At 47.0% G+C, this 23,767-nt stretch overlaps 2 protein-coding genes and 1 pseudogene across 3 annotated transcripts; 2 read left to right on the forward strand and 1 right to left on the reverse strand.

The window, feature by feature from the left end:
* The first annotated feature begins 594 nt into the window (after positions 1 to 594).
* On the forward strand, positions 595 to 5,934 carry LOC148837328 (uncharacterized). 2 transcript variants are annotated; one of them, XM_088912312.1, is made up of 5 exons: positions 595 to 856; positions 1,564 to 1,781; positions 2,170 to 2,336; positions 3,071 to 4,248; positions 4,519 to 5,934. In XM_088912312.1, exons 2-5 carry the CDS (start codon positions 1,583 to 1,585, stop codon positions 4,898 to 4,900), a joined length of 1,926 nt encoding a protein of 641 aa, XP_088768438.1. In that variant the 5' UTR covers positions 595 to 856; positions 1,564 to 1,582; the 3' UTR covers positions 4,901 to 5,934. The 2 variants fall into 2 exon arrangements, with proteins under 2 accessions (XP_088768438.1, XP_088768439.1); XM_088912313.1 differs by having other exon boundaries at positions 616 to 950.
* Positions 2,631 to 2,747, forward strand: LOC148837329 (5S ribosomal RNA; annotated as a pseudogene).
* A 5,612-nt stretch (positions 5,935 to 11,546) lies between the features above and the next one.
* On the reverse strand, positions 11,547 to 21,376 carry LOC148837330 (retinol dehydrogenase 12). Its single transcript, XM_088912147.1, has 6 exons — positions 21,085 to 21,376; positions 17,721 to 17,960; positions 16,291 to 16,380; positions 14,493 to 14,681; positions 13,970 to 14,079; positions 11,547 to 12,025 (listed from the first exon to the last, which is right to left on the reverse strand). The coding sequence occupies exons 1-6, from the start codon at positions 21,245 to 21,247 to the stop codon at positions 11,822 to 11,824; spliced, it is 996 nt and encodes a 331-aa protein (XP_088768273.1). The 5' UTR covers positions 21,248 to 21,376; the 3' UTR covers positions 11,547 to 11,821.
* Positions 21,377 to 23,767: the final 2,391 nt, after the last annotated feature.

The raw sequence follows: 23,767 nt of genomic DNA on the forward strand, positions 1-23,767 counted from the left end.
CTCACTGTTATCGCGACTTTCCTTCTCTCTTTTGTCTTCGGTGTTAAAACATTGGTCTACGCCTGTTGGCCAGCTCGTCAGCCACAGAGTTCCCCTCTGATTTCATGTGGATCAATAAAAGCTTATTAGAGTGGTCACTACAAAATGAATCCTAACAGCAGCGATAGAGCAGAGAGCAATTTACTAGTCAGACACACAAGGGTATTTATATGGTCGCGCTGTTCGCGCTGTTCCAAAGTCAAATAAATGAAATTCAGTTTTGGGAAAAAATGCGCAAGAAAGCTGGATAAGAACAGAACATGCCGTTCAATGCTCCTGGAAACTGTATTGTGGTCACCACTGGCAAATCATCGAGTTTGAATTTCAACGTGTAGCAGCCAGCGGGTATTGAAATAAATACTTAGAACAAACACCAAAAAAAAAACAGAAAAAAAAACGACGCGGCGGTACTGCACTGAGTTCAGATCAAAAAGGTGCGGTTGCTTTCTCGCTTTTCTCCCGTTTAGTGTGCATCTTTTCCTGGAGGACATGTGGGATGCGGAACAGTCTTGCTGGACCGGAGGAGGAGCGCGGACTGACTTCTCTACGGGACGTGACTTTTTACATAGTTTCGCCATCGCTGTCATCGCCCGTGTTTTCTTAAACCCCTCTTCCGGAGCTCCCGTCAGCATATAGTGGCACGGTTAAAATGTCATAAAACCTTGACAACTTATACAGGTTTAAGAAGGCGTGCCCGGAAGAGTTTTGTGTTCGCCGGTCGGATCGGCGAGGAAGTGAGACGCGATCACTTACGTTTGGAGACAGCAAGAGACCTAGTGTGCCCGAGACTCTCCACAGACAAGATCCCCTTGTAAAGGTGTGTAAACAAGGTCTTGTCTCGCCCCTCATGCTCTCTGTGTCTTAAAACGGACCTGTGACGTGAAACGAAAGAATTCAAACGCGATACGAATGTAAGTTTTATTACAGGAGGCGTTCTGTTGAATTCATAATTAACACTCATGGGGTTAACACGTATTGCTGGGTTAGAGATTTAGACTGCTTCCCTCGACACTCTCCGACATTGTATCAGATGTAATAACTGGTTTGAGGAACATTAGGGACCACCTATACCTCCTGCCTGGATACTGACTAGTTACCAGGCTCGTGTGTGCTTTTTCTGGGCTTACTGTACGTGGGGTGTGGTAAGAAACCGCAGAAATCTCTACTCCGTGAACACGAAACAAATCTTAATTTTTAAACGCAGTCAGCAGCGACATAAATGACAGAACAGGGGGTGGCAAAGCGTACAACTGGAGATGCCCCTCAGACACGTGGGCGTGGGTAGTTCAGGGTTCAGTTTGACTGAAGCTCACATTTGTAGCACGGTACAGAGAGCTTCAACAGATGATGGAGAGAGGAAGGTGTTTTCTAAAATTAAAAGAGCTGTAAATTAACTTATACCAAGGAAGCCTTCATCTAGTATTATCATAGAGGTGAGACAGACGAACCCCGGACCGCGAGTGTTACCGGGGCGAGGGGGGTCTGCCCCCGGTAATTGACAGTCAGTGTGTTTGTGTGTCACAGCGCCGCCTGCTGGCTGGAGATGCCACTGTTCCGTGGGCCTCAGTGGAAGAGGGAGAAGGCCGAGAAAGGCCGGAGCAGAGGGCAGGTGCGCACCCTGGTCAGGCTGTGCCTCGTCAGCCTGGCGGACAACATGAGAGAGCTGTGGGCCAGAGACTACGCCGAGAACTACATGGACAGCTACAGCTTCCGCTACGTCATGGGCCCCTTCAGCCTGCTGCGTGAGCGCCTCCTGCCCCCTCCGACAGCCTGCGGCCAGCTTCTCCTGCCTGCCCTGTCTTTCCCCGATCACGCTGTCGGCTCTGTATCTGGCAGTGGGGGGGGTGACTGTCCGGCTCAGGGTCTCTGCCTGTCCATCTCTGGCCGTGTTTCTCCCACGCGGTCTGACTGCTCGGCAGCGTTCCTGTCCTTTCCTGCTTCTCTGTGCCCTCTTCCTCACTCTCCCTACGTCCTGCTGCTCAGCTCGTTCTCTCTCGTTGCGAACTTGTGTTCCCGTAATGTCTTGACGAACACTCCCTCCCTCTCCTGCGGCGTCCCGCTGCCTCATTCGCGCATGCGTGACACATTGACACCCCCTCCCTCTCTCACTCCCGACCTGTGTGTTTTCAGCGGGGGAGCTGGTGGAGGAGCTCCTGGCGGTGGTGTGCGCCTTTCACCGAGCGTCCCGAGCCGCGCTCCACCTCCTCCTGGTGCCGCAGCTGCGGCGGCTCTGCCTGCGGCCCTGCAGCGGCCTGGTGACTGCCCCCTTGTGCCAGCTCATTGCACTGCGCTGCCAGGTCAGTCTCGCCCCCCCCCCCCCACGCTGCGATACCAGAGACTCCGTGATTCGGGCAGAAAGATTCTGCTGGCAGACGTTAGTGAACCAGCAGGAGGTACTTTTTCCCTTCCTGTGCAGAAATTCCCAAGCTGAGTTCATGTGCTTTTCCGCTGTGGGAGCCTCTGCTGCTGGATGAGGAATGAAACTGAGATTTTGTCCACCGCTGAGGACTGGCATCTCTCTGTACCTGCCGCAAGAGTGTTTAGCCCAAGACTGTGGTGGTAGGAAAAACAAAACAGGATATAAGGTGGTCGCTTATGGCCACACCACCCTGAGCACCCGATTTAGTCTGATCTCGGAAGCTCAGCAGGGGCGGGCCTAGTCAGTACTTGGATGGGAGACCGCCTGGGAATACCAGGTGCTGTGAGCTTTTAGGGGCGGAGCGGTGCCACTGTGGCTTGGAAGGTTGCCGGTTCAAATCCCACGGCCGGCAGAGGAATCCTACTCCGTTGGGCCCCTGAGCAAGGCCCTTAACCCCAGCTGCCCCAGGGGTGCTGTATAAATGGCTGACCCTGCGCCCTGACCCCCAGCTTCTCTCCCTGTCTGTGCGTCTCATGGAGAGCAAGCTGGGGTCTGCGCAAAGACAAAGTCCTAATGCACGAAATTGTATATGGCCAATCAAGTGATCGTATCTTATCTTATCTTAGAAATTGGCTTTGGCTCTTGTTTAGGCTCTTTGCTTTCCTGCCCCAGGAGCTGCTGGCCCTGGACCTGTCCGGCTGCCAGCGCGTGCCTCCCGCCGTGCTGGCGCAGCTGGCCGGCAGTCTCCGCCACCTGCGCAGCCTGGTCCTGTCGGGGTGCCAGTGCGACGGGGACGTCGTGGCGGCCGTGGCAGAGGGCTGCCCGGTGTTGCAGCACTTGGACGTGTCCTGCTGCAGCGGTCTGCCCCCCTGGGCCCTGCTGCACCTGGCCTACCTGCCCAGCAGGAGGCGCTACACACACCATCCACTGCGCAGCCTCCTAGCCACGGACATCAGGCTGGGGGCGGGCGAGAGGGAGAGCGTGGGCAGTGCCGCCTTCCTCCTGCTGGCCCTGCCCTGGCTGGAGCGGCTCGGCCACGAGGGGGCGGCCGAGGCCTGCGTCCTCCTGGAGCGGGGGGGCTTCGAGGGGCACGACACCTTCGCCGTCTCGCACGGGTTCCCCACCCTGCAGGGGGCGCTGGGCATGAGGCTGGGGGCGGAGGGGGCAGGGAGGAGAGACGGAGGAGGAGGAGGGAGTTCTTCAAGGGCAAATGAAGAGGAAGTGGCTGACGGCAAAGAGGAGACAGAGGAGTGTCTCAGCCGAGAGACGGAAGGTGTGGAAGAAGGACAGGGGGAGGGATGTGGCTCTAGTCTGATGGAGCGAGGGTCAGAGGTAAGAGTTGGAGGGCAGGGGTCCGGGGGCACAGGAGAGGGCGGCCGGTGCATGACCCTGAGGCTGAAGGAGGTTCACGGGGTGACGTGCAGGGATCTGGGGTCCCTGGGGCGCCTGTGCCCGGAGATCCGGGCTCTGTCCCTGAGCTGCGAGGACGCAGCCTGCCTGGACAGGAGGTTAGGCCTGTGGGACAGGCTGGCCGAGCTCAGCGTGCAGTTCCCCGGCTCGCTGGCGGAGCTGCTGCCCGCCCTGGGCACGGCCGGGCCCCGCCTGGTCTCGCTGTCCCTCAGCGGGCTCTGGCTGGACAGTGCCACCTCTCTCACACGGCTCCTGCACTGCTGCCCCTCGCTGAGGGCACTCCAGCTGCACCCCCAGCCCCCCAGCCCCGAGCAGCTGGGCGAGGAGGAAGAGGAGGAGGAGGAGGAACAGGAACAGGAGGACGAAGACGAAGAGCAGCCTCCTTCACCACTGCCCCAGAACATGCCCCATTTCCCTCATCTGCGCTCACTCACTCTCAAGTAAGACATCGGTTTTCACCTCCCTCTACACTTAACATCCCTGAAGGCCCAGACTGCCCTGTGTCTTCTCTTTCACTGAGTGTAGCCCAGCCCAGAGTTCATTCTCCTCTTTAGTATTAATATGAAACGCGGAGGCTTGCTTAGTAAGATCTTCTCGCCGACCGCGGATGTGGAGAGCACTGGTGTCGAAGGATTTCTTCGGTACTTGTACGCTGTTGAACCTCTGCGGCTGTGAAGGTTGCCCTGACGTCTGCTCTTTCTTCGCTCCAGCTTCCTCCCAGCCCAGCCCCAGAGACAGCCTGCGCTGGCGCCCGGGCTCCTGCGGGGGGCGCTGGAGGGCTTGCTGTGTGGCTCCCCGCTCCTGGAGAAGGCCCTCCTGATCAGCCTCCCGTGCTGTGTGGACGGGGCCTTCCGGAAAGTCCTGGCTCAGCGCCCGGGCGCCGCCGGCTCTGCCCCGCTCCCTCATCTCCGGGAGCTGAGCCTCGCCCACTGTCACGTCTCCGTGGAAACCGCGCGGCGCCTGGTCTCGGAGGCGCCGCAGTTGCATGTGCTGGACCTCAGCGGCTGCTGGAGGGTCAGCTGTGCGGACTTCAAGCACTTACAGAGGCTGGCCAGCAGGAGGCGCTGCGAGCTGGCCGTCCGCTGGAAATGAGGACAGCTGGGATCTGAGGGACACGGAGGGTGGACAGAGCTAGGCCCGCTGGCGTGGGGGAGGAGGGGACTCCGGAAAGCAGGTCGCAGCTACCATTCCCACACTGGAAAAGAGACGGCAGGAGGCAGGATGGGAGACCATTTTTAACTTCTTTATTTCATGGCTCACTTCTCTATGATGTTATAGTCATGCACTGTTCTGGTGTACAGTATATATTCCTGAAGGGGTTCTAAATTGTTTACACGTCGTCTGATGGAGCAGCAGGCGGCTCTCCTCTCTGCCCCAGAGTGTCCAGGACTGGTGTCCTCTAAGGGATCAGGATGAGTAGGCCGCCTTTGAAAGGACCGGTGTCGATTTCCTGGAGCGATCTTTTCATTATTAAGCTTTGACGTTTTAATGAAGTTATTTAGAGATCATGCATCTGCATCCGTTTGCAGTTACCCCTCAGTCCAGCGGTAAGCCAGAGCCCAGCCTGGCAGACGGTGGGCAGGGGATTTCCTGGGGGAGGTGCCAGTCCTCGCAGGGCACACACACCCCAGCAGCCGGAGGACAGATCAGAGTCGCCAAGTCACCTCAACGTACCCCAGCTGTCTGTGCTTGGACTGTGGGAGGAAGCTGGAGTTTCCTGGAATCTTCCATAAAGGGCTTTGGGTTGTCACTCTTATCGGTGGCAGGAATTGATGATTATTAATTTCCTGCCGCTAAACCTCCTCCTGATCAAGCAGAGCCAATAAGAGAATGGTCCTGCTGAATTTCGTCAAAGTGTAGATTTTTTAAATTTGTAAGAATGAGTGTTAGAGACATTTTTGTATGTTATCATACTAGCTAGTTGTATTATTTTAAAAGACTAAGGTGTAAAATATTATTATTTTTTAGAATAATAATAATAATTTCTTATACTTATATTTTCTATACAGTATATATATAAAATGGGTGGAATATTATATGAAGTGGTTTAAGAATGATGGATAGATAATGATTTATGGCTTGTCTGATACTGAAGAATTCACAATAGTAAACACAAACTGACCAAATGAGGTTTCTCCAGTCTTCTGTCTTTCATTCACTTTGTTTTCTGTCATGTATAAAAACTGATTAGAGGTACAAGTTTACGTATAGGATTACAGCATAGACCATCTAAGACCATTGTCAGAGAAAGCACAGCTTTATACAAATAGAGATTGTGTCTATGCAACCTACTGTATGTGTTTAAAGACGGCTTATACAAAATAAAGCTTTGGACCTGCAGTACATTGAAAAACCAGAAACCTCACTGCAGGACTTTTCACCTAGAAAAAAAAACTGTAGGGTGCAACTGGTTTAGCAAGCTAGAGACGTTTGAAAAATACACTAAGTTGAGAAGAGAGATGTTTTTCTGTAGATGGAAGATTTCATAAGAATTCCTAAACATGCAATTACAGGAAATCGGGAAATGCTAAATGGGTGGTATATTCTGTTTTTGATTATGAAAACCATCTCTGGGAGATTATGTATTCTTGTGTGCTCGTATTACAAACATATGCTGTGGAAATGCAAGTAGAACTAAATGAAATCTGACCAGCACAAAGGCTGGAAGGATGTGAGATTGTGTGAAGATTCAAAGCACTGAATGATTTAGCCAGAATCAAAAATGTGTCTTTCTGAATTACTTTCTAGGTATTTCATTGATGATTCGGAACATCTGGACCACGTCACTGTGAAATAACATCATCATACTGAGATTTGGAACCCTAAATACAAATATGAAAACGTTTGCAAATGAGGAGTTGAAGCAGCTAGCTAGTCGATCTGAGGATTATGCTATAGAATTTCTCGAAAGACCCATGGAACAAGATTTGAAAACATACAGAAGCCCCCCAAAGCATTTGGACAGCAATCATTTTTGCACTTTTCAGTCAATACATTTGTATTAGTGAGCATACGACTGATACAAACAATGAGGACATAAGATAATTCCACACCTCATAATGCATAAAGTCGATTTTATTCGAACAAGACTTCAGGTAATTTCAAGTGCTTTGGACACATACACTTTAAATTCCAGAGTGTCAAAGTCAGTATTTGGTTACATGTCCCCTTGAGGTGATATCAACCTTAAATCTGCACACCAGTGCGCTTATGTAATTTTTTGTGTATGTTACATCCCCATGCGTGTCCGTGTTTATATTTTCGTTTGTGTTTATCCTTTATTTCGCCATTACCCTGCCCAAGCGTTATATCAACATCTGTGCTCTTTTCTATTCCTTGTGTCTGCTCTCATTTTCCCTTATTTGTATTCGTAGCTCACTGTGTGTTTGTGTTAACATTTGTGTAACGGGTTAGTTAAGGTTGCTGGGTACATTGTGCACATGTAGTTGATCTTTGTATTAGAAACACTAGTTTAGGATGGGTGAGTGCCTTTTGTCTTGTATGGTTTTGGGTAGTGTAGTAACAGACAAATAAGTTCTAGAACCCAAGATGAAGTTTAAACAACTGGGTTTATTGCATGCAAGGAACAATAAGACCGAAGTATTGTTCGAAATACAGGTACAAAACTTCCAGTTTTTATAGCAAATTTCAGCGGCTTCTGATGCAAATTGTTACCATGCTAATGGGGGGCCACCTGCGTTTGGACATTCCCAAGACCTTGAACACTTGTAACGGTCGGTTTTATCTTGCCTTATGTAGGCATCCTCTCACGAGGCACCAATAACTGTAGGGGTTTGTGCATTTACTGGGACAATTATTAATTGTTGCATTAAATCACAAAATGATTCTTCAATGGCTATTAGAAGACCGACCCAGCGGGATACTCAGCAACGCACACACGGATACTAATACACGACAATACATTTATTAATACGTAAAATGTGCATATAAACATAACAGATCTTATCGTGAGGGTTAGCAGAGTACAAAAGGTATATATTCAATCACGAAGAGTTACAAACCAAGAGGGACATGCATTCGGTATACCATTCATTTAGACCGTTTCGTAAATGACCTTGGATTACAACTTCTACACTAGATACTCAAAAGCAAGTGCATCACTCATAGGAATTAAATTGATATCAACTGGCGTTGAGGTAACAATTGAATTCCCGAGCGGTAATGCAGAATGTTGAATACTCATCCAATCTGTGTGGATTCAGATCTCCTGTGGGCTAACCTCGGGTGGATCCTTTGGTCACGCGCTGGTGACCTCCGTTCTGTGTGGCACTGTGTGGGGCACTCGGACACACTGGCCGTTACGTGGTTGTCTGAACTGAGTCGGAGAGTGTTCGGGAGGAGCCCTGAGGGAGCCCTGTGCTGCCTGTTTTACCTGGAGGAACTCCGGTCGTTCATTGGTTGAAAGTTCCATGGGTATCCGAGACCCACGTGGGGTTACCCTGCCCTACCAGTTCCTGATTGGCTGATGATGAGTAACAATGCACTCTGACCTTAAAGTTGTAAACAACTTTGGATGACTCCCTCTTGCAATCTCCCAGACAGTGAGGTGCCAGAGATGACCATTTATTAGGGTTGCTGGAGAATCTCAGCTTTGGGAGTTGTTCCTTATCAGGACACTATCGGCTAGAAAAACACCTTACATGTGAACCAAATGGAATGGCCTCTCTGTATCCAGCACCACTGAGATGAGGGAGAGAGGGACTGGCAAGGGAGCAGCAAACCTTGCCGCTACACTTAGTTAGGGGGGTCTTTATCTTGCACTTGGAATTTCTTATCAGTCAACTCCCATCCCTGCCATAACTCAGAGGTGCCTAAGCATGGGATGTCTTGTGTCACAAGAAGTCTTTGTGCAGAAAGAAATCAGTTAACCCCCTTTTCATATCTTATATCTTTCTTCAGTACTTAGTGAAAGTTAGCCAGGGCGTTAGAAGAAGCCGAAGACCGAGTGTTTCGGGTTTTGTTTTGTAGTTCGGTCAGCTTCCCCTCACTTTATTAGTCAGCTCCATGTTGTTTCTTTTCTTTCCCTTGGCAGCGCTCAAGTTCCTTTCCCCTCTGTGTTATAGGTGTCCTGTTTACGTAGCAGTCACTAAGTCCCTCACCAGAAACCCACCTGCATCCAAACCCAACCTAAATGTTACACCCCTTTACCCCTAGACACCTGGGGTCGTAACAGTGTAATTATCTGAGCACTTTCGAGTTCTTGCCTAATCCCGTGTGTCCTGACTTCAGGAAACTGACCCGGGCAGGTGTTCTGCTGTTCACCTGATGAGCTCCTTGTGTTGGGTTATTGTCGTGCGGCGCTGGGGAGACACGCCCAGTGAGAATGGGAGAGTTTTCTTCTCCATCATCAGTGAAGATGTTTCTGTACACTTCAGCATCCGCTCAGAATGGATCCTCTGTCTTGTGAGGAGATGTGTAGGTTTACTGGTCAGCGTTTTTGAGGGTTTTGAATACCTGGATCAGGTCACCTCTTCAGTTTCAGTTCATTTAGCCTGTCGGTGGAGGACATCCTTTTCAGCCTTATTGCTTGAGGAACACATCTGTTTGCTCTTTTCTGAGCTGATTCCAGAGCAGACATCTCTTTTCAGGAATGCAGTGTCCAAAATTGTACACAGCATTATATATAAAGTGCATCATATAATTGTTTTATATAACATCCTTGATTTAAGAAATGTTTAACTTGATTTTGATCCTTATATAAGAAAGTATCCTCTTCATATATGTGAATGCATATATGTTTTCCCTGTGCGATATTTGTCTTTCTGAAGTTTCCTGGTTTATTGCTCTATTACCTTACTGTGCTGGAGAACAATGAAATAATGTTCTTTTGTGTGTTATTGCAACGCATTAACTGAAATGGGAAAATCTGTATTTTGTAGCACCTGATTCTGTTTCAGAAATTGTTACCTTTTACATGATATTCAAGTTTTTTTGCTTTGCATAATATTTAAACTAAGATTTTGCTACCTGAATGTATCACTCCACACCTGCCTACATTACATGTCACCTGCCAGGTGTTCTTCCAGTCTTGAATTTTTAACTTTTTAAAATTAATATGGAGTTTTTACAGATCCTCCTGTTTTGATATAATGTGTAAATTTGACTTGTTTATAAACGGCACCAGAATCTAGATCATTGATATAAAATAGGAAGAATGGTATTCCTGGTACATATTCCTGTGATACTCCCCTAATTACCTCACCCAAATCTGAGCTTTTACTCCTGACCTGTACTCTGTTTTCTATCCACTAACCAGATCTTACATTCAGGATACATTCAGGAATGTTTGTATCCACTACTGTCATTGCTTAACAGGTATGCAATATTTGAGACTGAGAGAATTTCTTTACACACTGCATGCAGGGTTGTCAGTGTGTGAAGTTTTAAAAAAGGGAGTGTTTCTCAAAGAGACCATGTAGAGTCAACATTGAGAGGGCAAAGTATGAACCTTTGGGTGAATGGAAGACCGTCATCTTCAGTGGCAAGGGATAGCCAATTGGTGAGTTATGAATGCTGACCCACTGGTGGCATTCAAATAAACACTAGGTAGTGGGATTCTATGACCACTAAGTAACTGGTAATCAGGTAAGCATGATGGTTGAATTATTGTTTGTAGCCTTTAAAGTGTGATCACTGTATGTTCTAATAGCACACATCATTCATCATACTAGAGGCACACCTTGGGAATGGGCAACACGGCACTCACTAGCAGAAACGGGGAAAAGAGCAGATCATTTCCCGAGGAGGGGATAGAGAGTGGAATCAGAAAGATCAGATCTTTACTGATAATAACAATATTTTATATAGAACCGTTCATGGCAAATCCTCTCAAGGTCCTGTTGTCACGCCCTCATCCCACCGCGTTCTCACATGGAAGCACACTCGCACTAATTACACTCCGGCCCCGAGCACTTCCGCCAAACCACACCGCTCCTGCCAATCAGCCAACCGCGACACTCCATCAATCAGCGCACCTTCCTCCTCGCACAATACTTAAACCCTTCAGAACCCTCTGCTCTTCGCCTGGTATTGCTCATTCTTCGGAGCTCCTACCTCGCCTTTGTTTTTCTGAACCGTCTCCTGTCTCCTCACTATAGGGACCATGGAGCTTGCCTTTGACCACGTCTCTCGTCTACCCCTTGTTTATTTTGGAAGCTACTTTCCTGCCTCTTGAGCGCCTAAGGTGCCGCACAGGGTTCATCCTCCTGTTTGTACAGCGGGTCATTCGTGACACTTGTACAATAAAATGGCTAAACCAAAGAGACGGATTGTTGTCCCAGATGTAGCTCCGCTCCACCCGTGCTGGGGTTCGAGCGCGGGCACAGAGCGGACACCTAGATGGGGGCAAACTCTGCCGCTGCCACAGAATGTGGCATTGTCTAGGGGAGGGCACTTCTGTAACCTGATCAGTGCAGCGAGTCCTGATACGTGTATGAAGCTACACGGAACACTGAAACAGTAAATGAAGCAGAAATAACACAAAGTGCCGATCGACTTGTAAGATCTGATGCAGGCTAGATCTTGGGTAAGCTCATGCCAGAGCCTTGTACTAGGCACTGAACCAGTAAAGAAGGCAGAGACTATAGAGCATAAGAAATTAATTTAAACGGAATTAACAGCTCACTGCCCTTAAAGGTCAGCAGCTGGTTTTTAATTGTGTTATTGTGAAATTTACAGGAAGCCAGTGAGGCAAGAAAATAAAACAGAATACAAGCATTTTTGTTTGGGTTAAGTTTCAAGCGGCCGAGCCTGTTTTATTGCACAAACCAGACCAGAACAAGACCATCAGACAGATCCCAGATCAGAGGAGGTGCTGTTCGATCTGAGGATCTCATGCAGACTAACGATGCTGGCTTCAACGGCACGGCGTCTTAGATTGTTCCATAACGCCGGCCACATGTTAATTGCAGCTATGAAATTAATTGTAACAAGATGCTACAAACCAAACACCCAGAAAAAGCTTTGTTCGGCACCAGGTTTCCACGGGCGGCGTCAGAGCGAGCTGCGGACCCGCTGGCTGGAGAGCCCGGTCAGCCTCTCGCACACCTCCCAGTCCTTGCGGGCCAGGGCGGGGTCGCGGGCCAGCGGCGCGGGCTGCGTGAGCGAGCAGTCGCTGTCGAAGTATTTCCCGGTAACGCCCTCCACGTCCTCGGACACGGCGCAGTAGATGGAGCTGACGGCGCCCTCCTCGGAGGACTGCGGAGGGGAGAGGGAGAGAGCTGGGAGAGCGGGCCAGGCCAGGCGAGCCGGGCGGCACGGCGCCACAGCAGCCTGGCTCAGTCCTCACCCTCAGACACCTCAGTCCACCGGCACTCATTCACGATATCCCGACACTCCAATCTCTATTCCTTTGAACACTTTCTGGGCGTTAAGGCAGTTCACTCTGCTGCTTTACAATTCTTGGCGCCTGGGTGCATTCTGTGTGGAGTTTGCGTGTTCTCCCCCCTCGTTCATTTGGGTTCTCTCTGGCTGCTCTGGTTCCTTCCACCTTGGTCATGCCACAGAGCCCCTTGAGTCCTTTTCTAAATGATCTGATGATGATGTGGTGTTGCATCGGGACAAGAGCCTGTGTGTCTGTGGAAGGAGTGGCTCTCCAGAGGATTTGGGAAGTATAATTTACTGGAAAGTAATGCTTTCAGTTGTTGTTTTGTATTAATTTTGACATTTGCTTCTACAGAGCTCAGAAGCTTATTTTCAAAAGAATAGAATCGGAGCAAAGCTCACGTCAAGTCCTTTACATTTCTCTTAATGAACTACAGCAGCTTTTGAAACAGGGTGAGTTAATAATTGTCTAAATCCCTTTACGTTTATTTGCTCCTGATAAGATTTTGTGAACCCAGAGTCTAGGCTGTGCAGGCAGCAGCGAGCAGAACTCTGTCTTACAGATTAGTCTCCTCTTCATGAGAACTCAAGACATTCACAGGACAGCTTAAGCTCTTTTATATTTGGAGCAGAGTCGTCCAGGTTACATTGAGATTTTGGTACAATTGGTTCTTGATATTCTATGATATTTCACAAAGTTGTTAAGCCAAAATGGCCACCCCCTATAGCTTGTACGTTTTGTTTTTCTGATTCACTCATGCAAGGCCTTGTAGGGAAGCAGACCCTTGAATGAAATGGGTGTAGATTTAACCACTTTGAGTGACTGTGCTTTCCAGCCTTAACGGTATTCTCAGTAGTTATTGTCACGATCGTCATCCCTCTTCTTAAGGGCGCTCCGACCCTTTTGTATTTTAATTCATTACGTGCTCCTGCCCCCTGTTTGTCCGTCATTATTTAAGCCTGGCGCTCCCACTATTCCTTGCTCAGCATTGGGAGATGGACGCCTGGAAGCCCGCCTACCAGCGGGTCCAGGAGAGACCTGATGGCATCGGCTTCATCACGGCCTCCTGAACATCCGAGTCTGGGTCTCAGAGCGCCTGGCCTCGTTACCCTGGTTTTTAATCCCTGTTCTTGCTCCGGATCCCATTCCGGTTTTTAACCTTGCTTGTCTCGGATGGATCCCCCAGTTCCTGGACTGTGGACTGCGCCCCGGTTTCCCCCTTTGGACTGTCTGGATGTGTTTGCCTTGGTTAGTCTTTTGGGGTTATTAATTTCACAGAAAAGACCTCTGTTAAAGTGACCCTAGTTTGCCATCTCCTCTGGTTTTCTTATTGAAGAATACTAAAATGACCAATGTGACTGTTGGCCTAGTGTTGGGTTTAGTGTTAGGCTGTCTAATAAGGCAGGCTGTGAAACATGACAGCACTAGGGTTGGCTCTGGGTTGTGATGGTGGTGTGGGAGGACAAAGTTACAACACAGGAGTCCAGCTTAAGTCATAGTCAGCTGCTGTTTTGACCAAACTAGTAATGAGAGAGTGTGAGTGGATGAGGTGAGGTTTGCTCAGGGCTGGCTGAGACAGCCATGAGACTGAGACTGAAGCTGAGGGTCACATCATACAGTAGGTCTGTTTGGTGCTCCCCAGCAAACGTGAAACTGCTGAACTGTGCTGAGCTGCCGATACCCCCGGCTGGGGATGAATGGGGTTTCTTTCCTCATCTTCTTCTGGGCTGACGAGGTCAAGGAGAGACACAAGAGTATCGTAGAAACGGAAGTATTGCTGGTTGAAGATCAAGGGTTGTCTTCCGCATCATAATTACCTTAAAGAAGAAAAAGCCGATGAGATTGAAGATCAGCCGGACCACCAAGTTATAGTGTCTCATCACCTCTGTCATCACAACACCGGGGTGCAGAGAGTTTGCAGTCATGCCTGCGGAGGATAGCACAGAGTTAATGTCACCCTTTGTGACTAAGACAGCGTACCTGAAGGACACTGCACTGAACACACAAGACACACAGCTCTTAGGGACACTGCACAGGGTTCATATCAGCTGCTGTGTCTAAGAGAGTGGACCTGAGGGACGCTGCACAGAACACACAAGACACACAGCTCTTGGGGACACTGCACAGGGTTTATATCAGCCGCTGTGTCTAAGACAGTGGACCTGAGGGACGCTGCACAGAACACACAAGACACACAGCTCTTAGGGACACTGCACAGGGTTTATATCAGCCGCTGTGTCTAAGAGAGTGGACCTGAGGGACGCTGCACAGAACACACAAGACACACGGGTCTCAGGGACCCCCCCCGCCTTGCCGTTCCTGCCACCCAGAGGTACGCGCCTGTGCCCTGCAGCCTGTGGGCCAGCTCGTTGGTGCAGAGGATGTTGTGCAGCTTGGTGTGGTTGTACACGCTGTCCATGTGGTACGTCAGGTTCTCCCCCCGGTAGTGAGAGAAGTCCACCTTCCCTCGCCAGTGATTGGCTGAGGACACATTGACGATGCGGGCGGGGGCGGAGCTCTTCATCAAGTCTGCGGGGGGGGACAGAGAGACAGCAGAGGGTGAGAAGGGGAGTCGGAAGGTCAAGAAATGATGAAGTTTGGGGAGGGGGAGAAAAGCAGAGAGAAAAGAGGGGGGCGACAGAAAGAGGGAGAAGAAATGTTATAAGAAAATAAGAAAGACTGCAAATGAAATGAGCCATCCAGTCTGTTTCACTGGTCCGGTAGCTGTTAGCTTTGTGACAGAAGTCTCCAGTGTTATTGCTTTAATTTGGATCCCTGCGCTGGTCATTTGTGTTTAATGTACGATTGGCACCATTAACTCTGCGGTGATCCATGCACTTCAACCCTCTAAACAGGAAGCAGTGTTATTGGTGAGCACACTGCTAGCAGACACCTGCAAACGTGCCAGTCTGCTGCCATCCACACAGTTACCGCCTGCCAGAGCACTGCCTTGCCTGTGAGTGACAATGTGTTTATCATTTAATTGTGTAATGTTGTATGGATAACTTTATTATTACTAATTTACAGAACTATACAGTAGTGTAGTTAATCTCTTTGATTATACATAGCAAACTATAGAGTTCTATTAATGTATTCTGTATAGAAATGTTAGTAATTTCGTTTTATTCTGTATCTTTTTACTTTCATTCAAGTTACCGCTTGGTGTTTGCTCAATAAAACTCTGAAGCCTGGAATCCTGACTCCCATGTCATTTTTGTATGGAATTGGGCTATCAAATTGTCAGAAACAGCCAAGGAGGACAGTGCACATGGGGAGATCTAATAATGTTTGGAAAGCTTTTACTTTATGAAACATCAGAAATACTTCTTCAGGAGCGGAATTTTCCTAATGCAGTCTTGAAAAAGCCTGAAATCAACTACGCAAATCTGCAGCCTCAGTGCAGACTCCGGTCTGATACACAACTCTCCTTTCTGTTTCACTGGTTTCTTTTGCAAGTTGTGGAAATCATGCAGGATACCAAGTACTTACATTCTGAATTTATAATGTTGAAAGACGTCATTTCTTTATTCTTTGTCACCAAGAACCAAATTAGCTACCTGTGACATGGAGCCTAAATGAGCGCTTGACATCTCCACTCTGTGGCAAAAACACAGGTGGCAACGTGAAAAGACACAGTGCTTCCCCTCCCCCTGGAGTGGAGTAACAAAGTGCTCCAAGACTGTTCCTTCCTAGTGTACTCAACGTATTAGTGAATTCTCAGAAACTAATTATAGTCCATATTACCTTTGCATTCACACGCAAATTGAAATAATGACATCTTCCTTTTTTACATTTTTATTTATTTTTTTAAAATCATTTTTTTTTCCGCCTCTCAGATTCGGCAACCCTTCAGCCTGGTGCCGTAGGTGACCGTCTAGTTTGCCTGTGTGGATGGGCCGCCCGCATTCAGAATCTGCTCGGAAGCATAAAGACATGACCAAGACGAATTGTTCCCGGACCTGAAGATGCTCATCTGTGAAGCGTGGTCTGGCTTGGGGATGCACGCCCATCTCTGGAACTGGCTCAGTCATCATGATCCAGGACGACGTCGCTAATGATGCCAATCAGTATTGATAAACTAGGACCAAGTGACCCCTGACCCCTGATGTGATGCCATGTGATTGGTCTCAGAACTCACCTAGCAGCAGGTTGGTCAGCAGGAAGGGCCCCAGGTGATTGGTGGCAAAGGAGACCTCCAGGCCATCCTCTGTGATCCCTCTGGGCAGCCCTGCAGTGCGGAGAGAGAGCAGCACTGACACTCTAATAGTTCAGACTTCTCTGAAAAGGCCCAGGCTTATACGCCAGCTACACTCTGGGAGCTCTCTGGGCAGATAAACACTCGGCTTAGCTGTACCCAGTTGTGGGCTTGTCTGACATATCAGACTCTCAGTCAATGCCCAATCTATTACATACATTTATAGTTAGGCAACTGCCTGCTGTCAGACCAGTGAAACCATCTGACCAAAACTGCTTTGGGGACTTCTATAGCAAGCCAAGAACAAGACAAAAACAGCAATGTGTTTGCAATTCTATATTAGGAAAAACGACTTTTGAAAATGTGCACATATTAAAAAATAAACTGTCCGAAACATACTGAGTTTAAGATGCTGGTAAAACATGAAAAGGCGGTTCGGAATAACAATGACAAACCACAACTGTGGACACAACAGCACCAACAAATAATAACAGAGCCCTAGACTACAGGATACACTGCTCAGCATCCTGGATTCAGTAATAACTGGTCACCTGCACCTAGACAGTCCTCGGAAATTCAGCAAAAACGAAATGAATAAAAATGAGGGTTGTCTGAAATATTGAGTTTACCAGAGAAAGAGATGAGCACGCGAACTTTTGAGTGCCCTCGATTTAACGTGACTTTAGGATTTTCGATTTCGGTTGCTTTGTCTTGTGAAAGAAGGTTATATTGGATAAATGCAGCTGTGCAGCCACATTTTTCCCAAAGGACTCTTGAAATGCGTTTAGAAATTTCCTTTGGTTCAGTCATGACATCATGATCATCAAGCAGCAGCTGTCTTACACAGATCATGGGGAGTGTAAGGTTCAATATGCAACAGGGTTAAATCAAAACGTTGTTAAGCTCTGTGAATGCGGAGGAAGCCAGACAGACCTTTTGTGTGGGTTGTTTACAGAGAGATTACAGCACATTTCAGAACAACTGGAAGGGGAAATTTAAACCGTGTCAGCAGTACAATTGCATAACTGGATGTACTGTGTATATTAATCTTACATACAAGTGCAAGAGTCTCCCTCTGAATAAACATGACATTTCTGGTAACTTACAAGGAAGTTCTGAGGTAAAAAAAACTGCTTGGGAAAGTTTGGGAATGACTGTGTTCAGAGTCCCTGTAATTCCAGGAATTGTAAGAAATAAAAGCATTTCCAGATTTTGCTGGACTGCAATGTGACTTTGTGCCTCCCTAGAGGGGCAGGGGAATCCGAAACACTGTGAACACTGTGAGTTCTCATCCCGGGCTCATCGTGCCGTAGCGGGATTTCAGAAGAGACCGAGCTGCCCCCCCCCGTCTGCCCCAGTCCCTTCTGACTGACCGGAGGCCCCAGCGTTGTTGACCAGGATGTGGAGCTGTTTCTCTTCCTGCAGGACGCGGCGGGCGAACTCGCGGACAGACCGCAGGGAGCTGGTGTCCAGCAGGCGCAGGTGCACGTTGGCGTTGCCGGAGCGGGCTCGGATCTCCTCCAGGGCCCTCTGGCCCCTCTCCGCGCTGCGGCAGGCCAGGATCACGCGGGCTCCGCGCCGTGCCAGGTCCAGGGCGATGAACTTCCCGATCCCTGGGCGAGCCAGAGGGAGAGACGCGGGGACCGAAGTGACTGGCGAGCCGGCAGATGAACACGACCACAACTAGTCATTAAATCTGCCTTCTCGTTTGAAGTTATTAATGCTGGAGAGATGAATTTAATAACCATGCCCTCATGTGCTGTAGATGAGTTGAGCAAATATTGCCTAGCTTGGTAAATACTGGTTAAGATGTTTTATCCATTTCAGTGTATCCTTTATTAGCAGCATAATAAATATTAAATATTGATTACACTATGCACAGCTTTGCTTTATTTGTTATTTTGGCAGAACACAGACACGTTTTGCCCCAGTTGAGCTGAAAGAGACGAGACGGGAGGAGAACAGGGAGCTGGAGAAAAAATGGGAGACCAAGCGACAGGAGTGGAGTTCCATGACACCTGAGATACTGAACTCTACACTTTTGTACTTTTGTACAAATGACCATCACCAGCCCACCGCGTCTGCTCAAAGTACAGCAGGCCATTGAACGACTTGTTTTCCGGTGTGCAGGAAAGCTCAAGGAGAACAATCTGACAACTGATGGAAACGACCTGACTTGGTGCTGACCCACTTCCTGGGTTCTGTTTTCAAACCAATGATTTATACAAGAGCTCTCAGAAACCCCGACAAAGAAGATTGCTACGAAGTCTTTTCTGATGGGAGATTGTAAACCAAGGTATGGTCTAAACGGATGGCGCAAGAGGCTAGCATTGCTGGCTTGCAGTGCTGCGGCCCTGGGTTCAATTCCTGGGGTGCAATCTGTGTGGAGTTTGCATGGGTTTCCTCTTGGTTTCCTCCCACAGTCTAAAAACATACTGGTAAGCTCATTGTCTCCTGGGAAACCTGGCCCTGGTGTGAGTGTGTATTTGCTTGTGTCTGTGTGTGCCCTGTTGTGGACTGGTGTCCCCTCCAGGGTGTATCCTGCCTTGCGCCTGTTGCTCTCCAGGATAGGCTCTGACTAATAGATGGGGGGAGAAAACAGAGTAGGAGTACCTATCACCCATACAGCTCTAGCTGCAGGAAACCTGTAAGCTCCTGTATATGAACTTGAAGATTTCTCTATTCTAAGAGTTATATGCCCCACAGAAACAGATTAAGTGTCCAGGAGCTGTTTAGGCTTCCCACAGGCCAGAGGAGAATTTGCTGTTGCCCTGCAACATCTGATCAGCACGTGCTGCAACAAAGCATTGCTGCAAAAACGTATCCTCTTCAATCCCTACGTTCCTGCAATCGCGCTTAGGCTAGGAAAAGAAGCCAGCGTAACACAGAAATATATTTTAATGTAAAAAATCATGATGGACCAATGAAAGCCCCTGGAATGAAATATTGCAGCAAAGCAATGTGGCAGTTAGCCAGAATGGATATTAGTTGTAATGAACATCTCAATTATTTTGTCCCGGCCAGGGCGTTGTCAGAAAATGAATGGTTAGATTTCAGTCATGTGTACCTCTCATCAAACTGGCTTCAGACCTCATAAGAATTAAGAACCATGCTTTCTTAACTCCAAGTCTACCACATGAGCCACTATAAACATGCACCAATGTACTGGTGTACAGTACTACCTTACGACACTGATATTAGCCACATAAAAATATACACAGTATATCAAAAAGAAGATAAATTGTCTTAGTTTAAAAAATATTGACTTCTTGTATTTTTTGAAAGGCTCCTATATTTCAATTCAATAATAACAAAGAGCAGCAAAGACCCATGGTAATAGTTGTTCATATAGCAATTGATATCACACAAGGTTAAAAATATGTGTTTAAATTACATTGTCCCAATGATTAAACCTCCCAAGTCTGGAATTAAGGGGCAAACAGGTTTAACCAGCTGCAGTCTGAATTTTCTGCAGGCCTTTTAGCATTGTCAGCACCACACCAATTTTAATTAGGAACACAAAGATCTAGATCTCAATATCACAATTTAGCAGAACAGGCATGGCCAAGTTAGATCACATTAGTAGCTTTTGCTACTATGTGTAAAGTTTTAGATTTAGGGATTTCTATTATATCCAAAGCTATTTGGATTTGTTACCTTTAAACCTTGAAACCTAAGTCCCTGACTGAGTAATTCAATAACATTTAAAGGATATGTGAATTATTTTACAATAAAAACGTGTTATAGTTTACAGGTATGTTTGCATAAGCAATTGTTACATTATAAGATTTTTAATGTATGGTCATTAATATATTCTGATTCTGTTGTTTCTGTAACATTTTCTGATTGCAAGGAATACTTTTTGTATAATACTTAGATTTTGGAATTGTGTGTTTTTAAGATCTATTTCTGTAATTGTCTACAATGGATATTTTGAAGCAACTCTGTATTGGATATAGCGATCAGAACATGTATGGATATTTTGAATTGTCTTCCGTTTCTTAATAAATATAATTTTTACTGTTCTCCATTAACCATAGTTTATAACCATAGTTAATAACTACACTTGTTTTATAATGAAAGTATTAAAAAATTAAAAATTAAACTGACTGTTAGTGGCTTTATATGCTTTGAGAATATTGATCTAGCGGTTAATTAATAACACGTTTGTTGGAGGATCCAATAAACAGGGCTTAATCTAAGCACTGGGTTTGTGAATTCAAAGTCCTGATCGAAAAGTTGTCATTCTTATCTTTCCACAATAAAATGAAGGTTCTACTTACTGCAGCGTGTGTAAAATTTTAATGTCTTAAACATCTGTGCTTCACTCCAGTACAGTTTACATTTTCGCTGAATATGCGGTCCTTTAGCTTGAGAGTTTAAAGGGAAATCAAGAGGGTTTTTTAACGCAGTTTTTATTATATTTTGTATTTATTTATTTTTATTATAACAGTTTTTATTAACTGCTCACGCATACTGTAGTTTACCCAGTATGATTGTGATCAAGTCTCTAATTTTTTAATTAAATATGGTAAATGTTGTAAATATGGCTAAATGACAGGCTTGGATACTTTACACCAAGAATCTGTATTAACAGTTTAGGTTCTTATTTCTTTTCCACAAACACTACTGAACGCTTTAAGGAAACTGGTCATGCTCCTATCATATCTATATTGTAACTCCAAATTTTTCATTGCGGTGTAAGACTGATTAAAGCTTTGCTGCCAGACGACTCACCCGTGTTGGCGCCCGTGACTATAGCCGTTTTCCCGTTCAAGTCCACTTTGCAGGCTCGGGGGTCCCACGACCCCTTCCTCTGAGCCCGCACCACCAGCCCCAGGATGACGGTGGAGAGCGCCCAGAGCGGATGCTGAAAAATATCCGTCCAGGACCATGCCATTGCCCGAGACTTGCTCTGTCCGGGACAGTCACACGATGAGTAGAAAACTTCACGCAAGGTTGTTGAACTCCTACAAGCCCATTCAGGTTGGACTCCAGGCGGTTAAGTCCAACATCCAAGGTTATATGCGAACATCTGTCCCTGCACTGGGTCTTAAAGACAGGAGAGTATCATTCGCGTTTCTGACTTGGAATTGTCTCTTCCGTCATCATAGCGGGTATGAAACTCCTACTTGTTACCTGAGTGTCCTTCTGGAGTAAATCGGATTTACCAGTATGTTACTCTTTCTTAGACTGAAGAGCACGTTGATCCGGGCGCTTTAAGTTTTATTTTCTGAGCGGTTGTCTGTGAATTCCGATGCAACGGGAGGGGGGAAGCCCAGGTCTCCTCGAAACTTCTCACCAGCTGGATTTACATTGTGCGTTTTTTTAAAAAACTTTATAAAATCTCCTCCTGCCCACAAATCACAACACATGTGTATTACTTAAATACTCTTCTTCATCGCTGGCATTTTCCGCGTCTCCCGCAGAAGGTGCGTCAGCTCACACAAGCGCTTCTCCGCCGCTCAGCGGGCAGCGACACTTGCCGCTTGGAAATGAAAGCAGTAACCTTATGTTTACCAGCTGAATCACGAATGGGACAATTATGTAGTCGGCACGTCTGCTTTTTTGGAAGAGTTGGAATGAGGACCTCTTTCGTTTAATTACCGATGATGTATACACATTTTCTCAAGAGAAAAACTTGACTGCACACACTGAACACTTTCATGGGTGAAAGGAAATGTCAGCAGAAAGTGAAGAGAAAAAAACAAAATCTAAAGTATGTTTATTACAATTGTATTCACTATATCAAACCCTGAGAGGTTGGGATTACTCTGTCAAGCCACACAATTAGCCGAATGACCTCTGTGTGCAGTAACAGTGGGACCTAGTTTTATTAGGAGCAATGCACCTGTCTCTTTGAGACCCCTCAGTTGGGTGGTAAATGTCAAGCAAAGGTCCAACCATAAAGATTACAGAGTTTTCAAACCAGCTCAGGGATAGAGCTTTAAAAAGGTACAGACCAGGAGAAGGGTATACAAGCCTTTCAAAGACAACAATATCCCTGATATACTGAGAGTTGGAGGTGTATCATACTGCCCTGACACTGCTTGGGTGTGGCTCTTGAGGAAGAATTTGAGCATTTACCTTTTATAAGTGTATAAGATAGTGACTGGCTTTGCTAATATGCCTTTTTACCTTGCAACAGTATGAAAGGACAATTACAAGCACATTATCTAGGAGCAGAGTGGTGGCACTGTGGCTGGCTCTACAGCTGTGGCTGGAAGGATGCTGGTTCAAATCCTGTGGCTGGCAGAAAAATCCTATACTGGTGGGCCCCTGAACAAGGCTCTTCACCCCAACTGCTCCAGGGGTGCCATATAAACAGCTGACCCTGTGCTCTGACACCAAGCTTCTCTCCCTGTCTGTGTGTCTCATGGAGAGCAAGCTGGGGTCCGTGAAAAGACAAATTCCTAATGCAAGAAATTGTATATGGCCAATAAAGTGATCTTCTGATTTGACATCTTGATGCTAATGCTAGAAACTGCAGAATGCCTAGCTCAATTTCACACCTTTCATTTATTTCCTTTTGTCTGTATACAAGGTAAAACTGCTTCTTAAGAATAAAGTGGTCAATTACAAAGAAGTGTTTGTAGTGAGAAAACAGCTCCTAATATGGAAATTTAGAATGAGCTAGCCTGAGTGGATTTGCTGTATAAAACTCACTGCATTGACAGATCTGTTTGAGAGGCTGCTCTCCGATCGGTATGATTGCATCCTCTCCATGCACATGAATATAGGACTCTGCTGGACCACACCTAACCCGAGTGAAGAGTTCTCTTCGACACTCTTCAAACTGAGCAGCCAGACAAGGAGGAAACTGGGGAGGAACACAACTGTGAGTCCAAGGGTGATGCAGAAAGAGCTACAGGGCTCAGAAGCTAAGATGGGAGGAAATGTCTTTCAGATCCACCTGTCCTGTAGTGCAGGGTGGCAAAAATGAAGCCATTCCCAGATAAAAAACCAAACACTCCTTATCCAGCATGGAGCATTGCAAGAAAGCATTAAAGTGATACTGCGAACACTGGCTAGATTTCATGTGGTCAAAGGAGACCACAAAATTTCCCAATCAGTCCTGAAGATCAGCCTCTTTTCACTTTGTGATTTCATGAGGCTGAATCACCTTGGGTGTGAACCTACCCGTAACTAGTAGGCGTTCTCCACTCCTTCCCCCGGCCATCTCGGCCCCTTATTTTTGTTTTTGCTACGGCCTGAATGACTAAATGAACTCTTATAAGGTGAAGCGAGCAGCTTCTGACTCCTGCTTTGAGGCTTAGAACACCGAACCCGTTATCAGGGCTCTCGGTGAACCAGACGCCTTTATGTTTCTGCTCTCTGAACGTGAGGTGTGTAGAGAATTTATGAGAGTGATAACCCACAGTGCTTCAAGAAAACCACAATGGTGCCACTGCCCAAGAAG

The sequence above is a fragment of the Atractosteus spatula genome, chromosome 3 (assembly GCF_055471065.1).
Source record: "Atractosteus spatula isolate fAtrSpa1 chromosome 3, fAtrSpa1.hap1, whole genome shotgun sequence".
Lineage (NCBI taxonomy): Eukaryota > Metazoa > Chordata > Actinopteri > Semionotiformes > Lepisosteidae > Atractosteus > Atractosteus spatula.